General features: G+C 45.9%; 2 protein-coding genes across 2 annotated transcripts in view; both read right to left on the reverse strand.

Moving 5' to 3' along the window:
• Positions 1-13,473, reverse strand: part of LOC309551703 (mitochondrial ubiquitin ligase activator of nfkb 1-A-like) — a 32,914-nt gene extending 19,441 nt beyond the window's left edge. Inside the window, exon 1 of the mRNA XM_082252388.1 lies at positions 13,277-13,473. Within this exon, the coding sequence (XP_082108514.1) occupies positions 13,277-13,387 (111 nt within the window). The 5' untranslated portion in view covers positions 13,388-13,473. The remainder of the gene's footprint in view (positions 1-13,276) is intronic.
• On the reverse strand, positions 3,459-4,664 carry LOC309550148 (uncharacterized protein; the record flags this gene model as incomplete). The annotated part of the gene is made up of 1 exon (XM_082250584.1): positions 3,459-4,664. The coding sequence occupies one exon, from the start codon at positions 4,662-4,664 to the stop codon at positions 3,459-3,461; it is 1,206 nt and encodes a 401-aa protein (XP_082106710.1).
• Positions 13,474-13,871: the final 398 nt, after the last annotated feature.

Below are 13,871 nucleotides of genomic sequence, written 5' to 3' on the forward strand. Positions count from 1 at the left end.
ATGACGTAACCCGGAGGCGGCGTCCATGACGTCACTTCCAGGTTAGTGTGCTGCAAAAGGCGGCAAATTTAAAAAACGTCTGTATGGTGTCACAAGTTAAAAAAAAAATAAAATAAATAGGAAAAAAAATAAAAAATTTTAGCCGCCGCCGTCACCATTAGCTCGCGCACAAAAAATCTTACCGTTAGTTTACCGGTAACGTCTTTTCTCATGAGCCTTCCAGGACGGCCCAACATGAGAGATGATAGGCTCCTCCTACCGGAAACACAATCAATTAAAACACAGTTAAAAGGCCCCACCCTTCCCTCTATCCTCAGTTGTAAAAAAGTATCTTCCACAACCAAATTCCTTGAGGGAACCGTGTATCACAGTCAATTCATAGGCACTTACCCTTTTTAACTTGTTTGCACCCTTTGATAGGGCGGGTAGGCCGGCCGTCCTGGAAGGCTCATGAGAAAAGACGTTACCGGTAAACTAACGGTAAGATTTCTCCAATCGCCTTCCAGGACGGCCCAACATGAGAGGATACTAGATTACCCTCAGCCTACCTTAGGGTGGGACAGCTGCCTGCAAGACCTTGCGTCCAAAGGTCAGGTCCTGTTGAGACAGTACTTCTATCCTGTAATGTTTCAGGAAGGTGTTCTGGCTGGACCAAGTGGCTGCCATGCGGATCTGTTCCCAGGATGCTCCTGCCTTCTCGGCCCAAGATGTTGCTAGGGCTCTTGTAGAATGAGCTTTAACTTTAACAGGAGCTGGGACACCTGATGCCTCATAAGCGATGGTAATTGCTTGCCTGATCCATCTAGAAATCGAGGGCTTGGAAGCCTGCAATCCTTTCCTAGGTCCAGAATGAAGGACCAGAAGATGGTTTGACCTTCTAAAGTTCTTTGTCCTGTCTAAGTAGATGAGTAGAGCTCTTCTAACATCAATACAGTGGAACTTTTCCTCCTTACTGTTCTTTGGGTTGTCACAGAAGGAAGGTAAATTGATCTCCTGTACTCTGTGAAAAGGAGATGCCACCTTTGGGAGATGTAGTGGATCTGGTTTTAGGACTATCCTGTCTGGGCATACAGTCATAAACGGTTCTTTGATAGAGAGGGCCTGGAGATCCCCTACTCTCCTAGCTGAAGTGATAGCCAGCAAAAACGTCAGTTTTAAAGACAACCGTTTGAGGGAAATCTGTTCCAAAGGTTCAAAGGGAGACCTAGATAACGCCTCTAGGACCCTTGTCAGGTCTCAAGGAGGGAACCTGTCTTTAGACAAAGGAGTAACTCTTTGTCTGGCTAACAAAAATCTGCTTATCAGTGGCTCTCTTGCCAGACGAGTGTCCAGGAACACCGAGAGAGCCGCAATTTGTACCCTAAGAGTGTTAATGGCCACACCCTTATCCACCCCGTCCTGTAGAAACTCTAGGATTACAGGGGTAGAGGGGGAGTCAAAGCCTCTTTGCTTACCCCAGGTACAAAACTTTTTCCATACCTTAGTGTAGATTTTCTTGGTAATAGGTTTCCTGCTCAGCAGGAGAGTATCTACAACTCTCTGTGAGCAACCTTTTGAAATTAAGAGTTGGCTTTCAGTAGCCAAGCTGCCAACTGAAAAAATTCCGGGTCTTGGCATAACACTGGACCCTGGGATAACAGGTTTTTTGAGACCGGCAGATGCCATGGGGGAATCATTGCCATGGTCTTCAGAGTGGCAAACCAAGGTCTTCTTGGCCACCAAGGGGCAATTAGTATCAACCGGAGGTCCCCCGAGTGATTCAGTTTCTGAAGAACTCTCGGGATCAACATTAGAGGGGGGAAGGCGTAAGCCAGACTGAAAACCCAAGGTTGGGCCAGGGCATCCAACCCCATCATTCCTCTGGACCTGGTGAGGGAGAAGAATTTTTCCACTTTCTTGTTCTGCGCTGTGGCAAACAGATCTATTTCTGGTGTTCCGAACCTCTGTATTATCTTTTGAAAAATTCTGGGGTCTAGCTCCCATTCTCCTTCCTGAATCAGATGACGACTGAGGAAGTCTGCTTGCAGGTTGTTTTCCCCCCTGATGTGGACTGCTACTAGAGAGACTACTCTTTCCTCGGCCCAGGTTAGGATTGCGGAAGCTAGATCCAAGAGGGGTCTGGATCTGGTTCCTCCTTGCCTGTTCAGGTATACTACCGTTGTAGTATTGTCTGAGAGAATGAGGACCTCCTTGTTGTGGATGTTCTCTTTGAAAGCTTTCAAGGCTTCTCCTACAGCTTTCAACTCCCTGAAATTGGAGGAAGCTTGAGTTGTCGCCAACTCCCAGATCCCCTGTGCATGAGCTCCTTCCATGTGTGCACCCCAGCCCTTGGTACTGGCGTCTGTAGTGATCTCTACAGGATCCCATTGTCCCAAGGGCCTGCCCTTCCCTAGGTTGGTCTGTTCTTTCCACCATATCAGGGATTCCCGGGCCTGAGGGGTGAGGACGACTTGTTCGTCCAACGAGTCTGTTTTTCTGTCCCAAGATGACAAATGGAAAAACAGAAGTTCCCTTGCGTGCAGTTGTGCCCATACCAAGGCTGGTATGCTGGCTGACATCAAGCCCAATACTCTCAGAACTTCTCTTCTGGAGCAGGATGGGGAGTCTTCTAACCCTTGGACTGCGTGACAATCTTGTGCATCCTTTCTTGGGTTAGGAATAGTTTTTGAGCCTTTGAGTCTACTAGGAACCCTAGAAAGTTCCGAAGCTGGGATGGGACCAAAGCTGATTTTTTCAGATTGATAAGCCATCCTAGGCTCTCCAAAACCTCTATTACACGATGGGTATCCTGGTTTACCTGGGTCTCTGATTTCCCGAAAATCAGTAGATCGTCCAAGTAGGGGATCAGGGCAATCCCTAACATGTGTAGGTGGGCTACCGCTTCTGCAAGAACCTTCGTAAATATTCTTGGACTGGCAGCTAGACCAAAGGGTAGTGCCCTGAACTGCCAATGAGTCGTTTCCCCATTGTTCTCTAAGGCAAACCTCAGGAACTTTTGATGTTCTGGGTGGATGGGAATGTGTAGGTAAGCGTCTCTGAGGTCTAAGGTGGTCATGAAGACATCCTTTAGCAAGTTCTTTCGTACTGAATAAATTGTCTCCATTGAGAATTTTTTGTACGTCAGGAAACTGTTGAGTTTCTTCAGGTTTATTATTAGGCGGAATTTGCCTGATGGTTTTGGGACCACGAATACATGAGAATACACCCCTTGTAGATGCTGATCCTCTGGTACTGGGGTTATTACTAATTGCTCTGCCAGTTCTTGAATCCCCTGAAGAAGAGCTTCTTTGACCTGAGGTTTCTTGGGGACCTGAGTTATGGTAATTGTGGTGGGTGGTATTGAATTGAATTGAAGGCGATAGCCTTCCTGAATGAGGTTGTAAATATATGGGGAGACTGAAATTTCTCCCCACTGAGGGAGAAATTTTTTCAGTCTCCCCCCCACCTTGATGGTGGCGTCACTTGTCTCTAGAGCCCGCTGAGGAGGGAAAGAGCAAATTATTCCTTTGTTTTCCCTTCCTGAAACCCCATCTCTTGTTGGGTTCTCTTTTACGTCTATTTTGACTATGTTCCTGGGGGCCTCGAAAAAATTTTCTGGGAACATCCTTCCTTTTAACTGGAAATTTCTTCCCTTTTTCTGAGGACCTAGCTAGAACCTCATCCAACCCAGAGCCAAATAATAATGATCCTTCAAAAGGCAAGGCACAGAGCTTCGACTTTGAGGTGAGGTCACCCTCCCACTCCTTCAACCAGATAGCTCTTCTGGCTGAGTTTAAAAGGGCACCTGTCTTGGCCGAAGCTACAACCGACTCAACAGCTGCATCTGCCAGGTAAGTTACTGCCTTCCCAATCAGGGTCAGTGAGTCCTGTAAATCTTGAGTCTTATCCTGGGATAAGTTTTTATTCAACCTGTCTAACCAACAGCAGGTATTCCTTGCTACACAAGAGGCAGCCAAGGCTGGGGCCATGGTAGAGGCATTGGCCTCCCAGGCTTTTCTCAGGAGAGACTCGGCTTTCCTATTCATGGCATTCTTAATGCTGCCTGCATCAGCAAAGGAGAGGTCAGATTTCTTGGTTACTTGAGCCAAGGGTGCATCTAATTTTGGACTTTTAATCAGCTGTTCGATATCTTCCTCCTTAAAGGGAAATCTGCGTTTCCATGACACTGGTTTCTTAAACTTAGTCTCTGGACGCTGCCATTGCTGAAGAACCAACCCTTTGAGGGATTGGTGGATGGGGAAAACTCTAGAAGGAGTCTTACCTAGACCCTTGTAGAGTCTGTCCTGAGCTGATGTCCCTACTTGTACGTCAGGTATTTCTTCAGAGGCATACACAGCTTGAAGAAGCCCTTGCATGTTATCAAGTCCAAACAGATTCCTGGAAGGTTCTGCTTCCTCTGTTTCATCTGAGTCCCTATCTCCTTCTCCCTCTGAATTGGACTGGGAGATTGAGTGGTTCAAATCCTCTTCTTCCTGTCTATTTCCTTGCAAACCTGAAGGTAGACTCTGAGAAAGAGACTGGCTAGCTTGTCCTGCTTTAACAAAAAAGCTCTCCTGTGAAGAGGTCCCTTCCCCTGCCTGAGAGGCTGGGGGTGCTAGGGAAGTTTTAACAGTCTGGATTGTTGTCAGCATTTCCTCCCGGACTGTTTTTAAAAAGTCTTTCATAAGGGCTGATGATTCTTTTCCTGCCAGTTTGTAAATGCATTTGTAGCAAAATGGTTTTGTATGGGAGGGAGGTAATTTGTCTGCACAGTTACCACACTTTTTAGAGGCAACAGATCCTGGCCCTGAGACAGTAGAAGTTTCTTGAACACCACTCTGGGACTCTGGAAGACAGGATACAACATCAATTAGTATCCTGTTCCCACATATGCAAAAGTATGAGGCCCTATAGAAAAGACACTTAACAGTCCTACTATGGGCAGGGAGAGGGAACATCAAGCATTTTTTAGGGAAAATACATCAGCAGACTTTTTCTATTGAAAGTGAGTTTCTAGATGCACTACAGCACTTACCCGGGTCCGACCTGGGTTTGGCTGCCTTTGCTTGGCCCAGCGCTTCTTCCTTCCCTGGTGGGTGAGTAGAAGGCTTCATCTCCCTGGCAGCTGTCCGAGCTCCTATGGCCTGGGAGCTGCACTACCGCATGTAAAGCGGTTCCGGCGTCTCCTCCACCTTCTCCTTCCGCGTTCGTCGGAACTGACGTCACCGTATGTCCGACTCCTTCCGCTCCGACCGCGAGGCTTGAGGCGCTCGCGTCTGACGTCACTTCCCGCGGGAATTTTGAATCTGTCTTCTGTGGAGGAGAGCTGCTGGCGCCGGGAAAAAACTGAGAGAAAGACCAGAGGGATCACCCAGGGTGACCGACGGTTCCCCCGATGGAAGAGGCGACCTGTGAGAGACCCGGGAGGGGTGGCAGGTAGAGCTCTACTCTCAATGGCTTCGCTGAACCTGGCTCACAGGGGGACCATAGGACTATCACAAAGTCTGCAGGTCAGTAAAAAACAACAAACGTTTCGTAGGAAGAAACACAATCTAAACTGAGGATAGAGGGAAGGGTGGGGCCTTTTAACTGTGTTTTAATTGATTGTGTTTCCGGTAGGAGGAGCCTATCATCTCTCATGTTGGGCCGTCCTGGAAGGCGATTGGAGAAAAATGTATACGGAAGTCGAGCCGCAAATGAAATCGCTGTTCAAACCACACATGTGAGGTATCGCCGCGATTGCCAGAGCGTGAGCAATAATTTAAAAAAAAAGAGCTACACTCTAACTCTAAACTGGTAACCGTTAAAAAAATTTAAAGCGTCGCCTATTGAGATTTCTATTGACCCTAGTTTGTCGCCATTCCACGGGTGCGCGCAATTTTAAACCGTAACATGTTGGGTATCTACTTACTCAGCGTGACATCATCTTTCACAATATACAAAAAAAAATGGGCTAACTTTAATCTTTAGTATTTTTTAAATGCAGTGAAATGTGATTTTTTTAAAAAAAATGGCGTTTTAAAGACCGCTGCGCAAATACCGCGTGACAAAAAATATTGCAATGGCCGCCATTTGATTCTCCAGAGTCTTTGCTAAAATAATATATATAATGTTTGGGGGTTTTAAGTAGTTTTCTAGGAAAAAAAACTAATTTTAACTTGTGAACAAAAAGTGTCCGAAATAGGGCTGGGGCTTAAGTGGTTAAACAGTGAATACTGAATAAACTTAGTAGATAAGATGAAGCTGTGTTCATGTGAATCAACCAATCACGAGACAACAAAAAATTCATTTTTTTCTTTTCTTTCCCTTGCACATAATTGGTCATTTAAACTGATCACAGGTTCAGTTTATCTCCTATCATTCACAAAGTGAACAGCCTTCAATTCTTTGGTAAATCAATAGAAAGGAGTTTCAGCCTCATAAGGTTTTAACTTCTGTCTGTATGGAATTATATATAATTACTCATCACTTTCTGGTCAGTGTAACACCGGTCTCCTGGGAAGGAAGTGGGGGAAATCTTCCAAATGGAGATCGGACAGCAAAGTAATCATTACAAATGTCCTAACTCTTTCCTTCTACTAAAAATGATACATTTCTACCAGTGTCGCTGTTGGGGAAATGTTATTTCTACACCTGTTCTGACACCTGTCAGATAGACAGGAACATACAGTAGATGCAGACAGCAATGAAAACTCAGTATCCAAACCTTCTCTACCGAGAATCCAATTTGAAAGGAAAAAAAAAAAAACATTTTGACTGGAGGCGGGATTTAATTCCCATTTGGCAGAGCACCAACTATCAGAATTCAGGTAAGGTCTTAACTCTGTTGCTGCCAATATATATGGCATATTTCCAGCAATCTTAGCTCTTAGATAAAGGCAAACTACTACCATCTTTTCCTGTACAAATGTAAACTAATGGAAACCGCTGGTGCCTTTATCAGTTTGCCTGTCTTTTCAACTGAAAAAGTCAGCCATGATCAGTTCAATCATTTTTGCTATTGAAATCTGGCTGAGTTTGGCTGAAAATTGCCATGTACTCTATATATGGCTACCCTAATGCTGGCCACACATGTAGAAATTTCCAGGAATTTTCAATCAGCTTAGTTTAGGGTTATTGATTTAAAATTTATGGAAGTCGGATCAGAAAAAATTTCTTCCAGCAGAGGTCCGAATCGCATGTTTGTGCATTGACTTGGATCCTTTCCATCACAGCTCCCTCATATATCACAATTCAGTACATCAGTATCCTCATTCCCCCACCTTACATCAGTTTTCACTGCCCTCTTCACATCACATCTCCTCCACAGCACTGACCCCCTTTACATTAACCCCCCCCCCCCACAGCGCTTCTACTCTTTACATCTCTTTCCCACATCACTGCTCCCTTTTTACATCCCTCTCCCACATAGTACTTGCCCCCCTTTACAGTTTTCCCTCACAGTACTTGCCCCCCTTTACATCTTCCCCCAACAGCTCTGCCCCCCCCTTTTATATCCCCACCCCCACAGCACTGCCCCTTTATATCACCCCTCCACAGCACTGTCCCCTTCACATCACATTTCCCAACCAGCACTTGCCCCCTTTTACATCTCCCCCCCCCCCACCAGCACTTGCCCCTCTTTACATTTTTTCTTCACAGTACTTGCTCCCCTTTACATCTCTCCCCCCTACAGCACTGCCCCCCCTCCTTTACATCACCCTCCCCACAGCACTGCCCCTTTCACATCACATTTGCCCTCCAGCACTTGCCCCCCCCTCCCTTAGCACTTGCCCCTCTTTACATTTTTCCTCCACTGTATTTGCTCTCCTTTACATCTCCATCTCTACCTCCCACAACACTGCCCCCCCTTTACATCTCTCCCACCTACAACACTGTCCCCCCTTACATCACCCTCCCCACAGCACTGCCCCCTTCACATCTCCCCTTTCCCCCAGCACTTGCCCTTCTTCACATCTCTCCCCCCTCCACCAGCACTTGTCCCGCTTCACATCACCCTTCTCCTAGAGCACTGCTCCCCTTTCACAATGCCCCCCCCCCCCCAACAGCAATAATGTGATCTGCCCTCTTCACATCTCCTCCCTCTTTGAAGTCATCCCGCACCCCCACAGTACTGCCCTGCCCCCTTTATGTCACCCCCTGCCCCCCCCCCCCCCCACCTTCACAGCCATGTCCTCATGCCCATGCTCTTCTAGCTTACACAGAGCAAAAAGCTGGAGGCACAGCAGCATTAAATGGAGGGCAGAAGCTGCTGGGGTAACTTTTCATGTTAACAAGCTGCTAATTGGTTGGACTGCCTGGTGTCCTAGTAACCAATCACCTGCTAGTTATTCTAAAAACCTTTTTTTTTACTTTGATTATGGATAGAATGGTGAATGGTAAGAGCCTTTGTCAGGCTTTTATTGTGGTATTTTTCGCTGCTAGGGAAATTCACACTTACAATTAGTCTTGGTGACTACAGTCTCTGGTACAGAAAGGGCAGGAAAATCCAAAATGTGTGAGCTGTCATAGGGAGATCTGTTCTGGGGGACAGATGTCTAAAAGGGGATACACCCTCACTTTGGAGAGCCTGCTCCTACTGCATTCTGTGTCTCTGGGATAGGAATGGCTGAAAAATCCAAAATGTTTTAGTTGTCACAAAAACATGAGTCAAGGGGGAAATTTGTGCTGGTGACAACTGTCTAAGAGGTGTATTCCCTCTCTTTTGAAAGACTTGCCGTGTCCCTAGGACAAGAAGTAAATGAAAATTTCCCAAACAAAACACAAACAGCAAAAAAAACGCAGCTAACTGGTCTTTATCATTACCTTCCCCAAAACTAAATATTTTTGGCTTTACACAAATTTTAAAGGAGTTGAAAGTCAGAAGGTTTTTTACCTTAATGCATTCTATGCATTAACCACTTCAGCCTCCGAAGGTTTTACACCCTTAACCACTTGCCGACCGCCGCACGCCGATCTACGTCGGCGGTCAGCCCCTCACAGGCAAAGTGACGTAGGGCTCTCAAATAAAGTTAACCCCTTCACTACCAGTGTATTTTTACAGTAACAGTGCATATATATAGCACTGATTACTGTAGAAATGTCACTGGTAACCCCAAAAGTGTCAAAAATGTCAGTCAAGGGTCCGATCTGTCCGCCCCAATGTCGCAGTACCGCAAAAAAAAAAATCGCAGATCGCCGCCATTACGCGTTAAAAAAAAAAACAACAAAAATGACAAAAATCTTTCCCTTAGTCAGTAAACGCAATAACTTTTGCGCAAACCAATCAAAATACGCTTTTTGCGATTTTTTTTACCAAACATAGGTAGCATAAAACAAATTGGCCGAAAATGTTAAAAAATTTTGATTTTTACATTTTTTTGGGGGGGAAAAATATTGCTATTTTTGTAAAATTGACGCTCTTTTTTTGTTTATAGCGCGTGATCAAAAAATCGCACAGGTGATCAAATACCGCCAAAATAAAGCTCTGTTTGTGGGAAAAAAAGGACGCCAAATTCGTTTAGGTACAGCGTCGCACGACCGCGCAATTGTCCGTTAAAGTCACGCAGTGCCGAATCACAAAATACCCCCTGGTCGTTTAGCAGCCAAATCCTCCGGGGATTAAGTGGTTAATGACCAGGCCATTTTTTGCGATTCGGCACTGCGTTGCTTTAACTAACAATTGCACGGTTGTGCGACTTTGTACCCAAATGCAATTGATGTCCTTTTTTCCCCACAAATAGAGCTTTCTTTTGGGGGTATTTGATCACCTGTGGGATTTTTCGTTTCTGCGATATAAACAAAAAGAGCGTAAATTTTGAAAAAACACCAATATTTTCTACTTTCTGCTATAAAAGATTCCCAAAAAACAAATTTTTTTTTGATCAGTTTAGGCCAATTTGTATTCTGCTACATATATTTGGTTAAAAAAATACCAAAAAGTGTATAATTGGTTTACGTAAAAGTTATAGCGTTTACAAACTACGGGATAGATTTATGGACTTTTTATTTTTTTTTATTAGTAATAATGGTGATCAGCGATTTTTATCAGGACTGCGACATTGCGGCAAACAAATCTGACACTATGTGACATTTTTTGGGGACCAGTGACATTAATACAGTGATCAGTACTACATAATATGCACTGTTACAGTATAAATGATACTGGCAGGGAAGGGGTTAACACTGGGGGTGATTCAAGGGGTTAAATGTGTTCCCTAGATGTGCTTACTAACTGTGGGGGAATGGATTGAACAGAGGCAGAGAGATTGGGGATTCAGCTTAACTTGGCTGAATCACAGGATCTTTCCCTGCCTCTCTGACAGGAGAGCCATCTTACATTGTTTACATACCAGACGGCTCTCCTGTCAGTACTGCTAAAGATTGCGGGAGGCCAGCAGTGATCGAGCCCGCTCCTCCCGCGGTCTGGCTCCCGCAGTGTCTAATCACAGTGGGAGCGCGACTCCAACGGCGCGCGCCGCCAAAACCATGTGCACAAAATTACATAGATCTATGTGATTATCTGCGTGGGGCGGTCGGCAAGGGGCTAAGATAAAAAAACCTTCTGTGTGCAGCAGCCCCCCTAACACTTATGTGAAGCCCCTCTCTGTCCAGCGATGTCCACGAGTGTCCCAGCCATCCAAGACTCCCCCTCCCAATTGGCTGAGACACATGGCTGCCGCTGCTGTCAATCAAAGTCAGCCAGCCAATCAAGAAAGAGAAGGGCGGAGCTGGGTTGGGGCTTCCTGTCTGAACATAGGGAGCTGTGACTCAGCTTGGGTGCCCCCACAGCGCACTGAACAGGAGGGAGGGGCCAGGACAGCAGAGGGAGGACCTGGGAAGATGAGGATTCGGGCTGCTCTGTTGCACCCCTTCCCTGCCAGTGTTATTAGTACAGTAACCGTACATATTTTTAGCACTGATTACTGTAATAATGTCACTGGTCGCCCCAAAAGTGTCTATTAGTTGTCCGATCTGTCTGCTGCAATGTCGCAGTCCCACTAAAAATCGCTGATAACCATTACTAGTTAAAAAAAAAATAAAAATGACATAAATCTTTCTCCTAGTGTGTAGGCGTGATAACTTTTGCACAAACCAATCAATATACACTCATTGGGTCCTTTCACACGGCCGCTCCGTGTGTCCGCAAATCATCCTATTTTTTTGCGGATGATTTGCGGACATAATGTAAGTGAATGGCACTGCGGATGTCAGCGGAATACCATCCACTGACATCCGATTTTCCTCCTTTCAGTTCTGTTCCGTTTTTTCGAATGGAACAGAACCCTATTTTTTCATCCGTGTAAAAAACGGAAAGGAAGGAAAATCGGGTGTCAGCGGTGTCATCCGCTGACATCCGCAATGCCATATACTTACATTATGCCCGCATATCATCCGCAAACGGATGGGATGATATGCGGGCACACGGAGCGGATGACACAAATGTCATCCGCTCCGTGAAAAAAAAAAAAAAGTCCTGCAGCGGACTAAAGCAGCGGAGCGGCCGTGTGAAAGAAGCCATTGGGATTTTTTTTTAACAAAAATATGTGGCAGAATTAGCCTAAAATAATAAAAATTGAATTTTTAATGGTGAATGTTTTTTTTTAGCAGAAAGTAAAAAAAATTTTTTTTCAGAATTGTTGCTCCTTTTTGGATTATAGCGCAAAAAATAAAAATCGCAGAGGTGATCAAATACCACCAAAAGAAAGCTCTATTTGTGGGAGGGAGGATGTCAATTTTATTTGGGTACAGAGTCGCACAACTGCGCAGCGCCGTATCACAAAAAGAATGGCCTGGTCATTAAAGCGGAGTTCCACCCTGGTTATACTTTTTTAATAAAAATACCCCTGGGAAAGTCAGGGCTAGTACATTCCACAATGGCTAGCCTCTGATCTGTCCCAGGTTGCACTTACCTTTTAGGAGAAATACTTACCTTGAAAATGTCTTGTCCAGCGCTGCCATCTCAGGTGTGGGCAGCTTGAAGCCAGCGCGATCCTCTTCTGTGTCCTCTTCCGTCTTCTTCAGTTCCACGATGCACTGCACCGGCCCCGCCGTCACTTCCGGCGCGCGCGCGTCATCCCTCCACAGCTTCTGGGCATGCCCAGAAGCTGTTTAGAAGGGAATGACGCGCGCGCACCGGAACTGACGTTGGGGCCGGTGTTCCGTGAGAATTACCTACCCGTGAGAAAAACCTTCCCTCGTCACTTCCGACAGCTGTGCTGCAATATGAGTCATCTCCACTCCTATCCCTGTCACTTCCCTCATCTCGGCTAGTAAATATAAAAGCGGCGGCGGCTGTATGAGAACATAAATCACGGAGCCGAGACCCGCTTTTATATTTACTAGCCAAGATCAGGGCAGTGACAGGGACAGGAGCGGAGATGACTTATATTGCAGCACACTTGTTTTAATGTAAGTGTCGCGTGGGTAGGTTTTTTCACGGACACCGTGATAATTTCCTACTAGTGCGCATGCGCACTAGTCAGGTCCTCAGCTCTTCCATTAGGTATCCGGGGCTGTGAGCATGCGCACTGCTGCGCTGCTCAGCTGTTCCTGGCCGGAAGTGACGAGGGTAGGTTTTTCTCACGGGGTAGGTAATTCTCACGTTACACCGGTGCAGGCGCATTGATTCCTGGGAGCGATGACGTTCAGCTCCCAGAAATCATTGCAAAAGCCAGAAAGTGACGAATCGCCGTGGCCGCCGAGGGGAGGAAGAAGGAAGTAAGGTAAGTATATTTTCTCTACAAGGTAAGTAAAAAAAAAAAATTAATTTGTGATTATCCATTTGTTTTTCAGGTGACCCGAAGCGAGAAGATGGAGGTAAGTATAAAATTAGGGTGGAACTCCACTTTAAGGGGGGGGGGGGTAAAAAGAACTTTGATTATTATCAAACACTTATGGATAAAGCTCCACTCAAAAAAAAAAAAAAAGACTTTAGTCTGGGTTGCTGTTGGAGATTTCCCCCCACTTCCTTTCCTTTCCTGTGGATTTCCTTTTCACTTGGCAGAGCAATGAAAATCTCTCCAATTGAACCGGTTCTAATCCTTCCCCACAGTCTGGAGCTTTGCAGACTAGTATTAGGGGATGGTGACTAGCTGCCAACACTTGTACCATGGTATAAGCAGAACTGGATGGCAGAGTTGCACTCTGTAAACACTCCACCTTTCATAAGAGTAGAATGGAAACCAAGCTGTTATCAGACTCTAGCACAGGCTGCTGTGTGAAGCGAGTGCTGAAACTTCCACGGGCGGAACTACACAGGCCGGGAGGTTATGAAGAAGCAGGGGAGCAGAATTGTGTGTTACACATCACACCGTACCTCAATACGCCGGACAGCCGCTCTCTGCTTCCGGTACAAGTAATAGAAGAGGCTGGTGAGGGCCAAGCTAGAGCCCACACACACCGTCTCCAGGCCTGACAGCTCCATCATGTCACCACGGACACCTAGCGAGTCAAAATCACTACAAACTACACACACTTCCTTCCCCCCAGCATCCTCCGGAGCCGGGCACTACATCTCCCAAGAGCCTCTACGGCGTTAGGCCCGGCATGCACCGGGCATAGTGAGCTCATGTGCTCTCTGCGGCTTCGCCTCTATATTTACAGCTACGAGTGGCTGCTGGAGTGTAAGCAAAGGCATCCAATGCAATGCACAGTCAGTGCAACTCTATAAGCTGGAAGCTTCTTGGCTTTTCTTTACCATTTTTTGTTTTAGGTAACCCTTTACTGGTAGAGACTTGGAAATGAACTTTTCTTTACCCTTTGACCTCTGGAAGGTTTACCTCTCCTTCCTGACCAGGCCATTTTTTTGCCATACGGCAGTGCGTTACTTTAACTGACAATTGCATGGTCATGCGATGCTGTACAAAAATAAAATTGATGTCCTTTTTTACATAAGTGGATCGCTAAATGAT

Source organism: Pelophylax lessonae (genome assembly GCF_965119305.1).
Source record: "Pelophylax lessonae genome assembly, chromosome: 3".
NCBI lineage: Eukaryota > Metazoa > Chordata > Amphibia > Anura > Ranidae > Pelophylax > Pelophylax lessonae.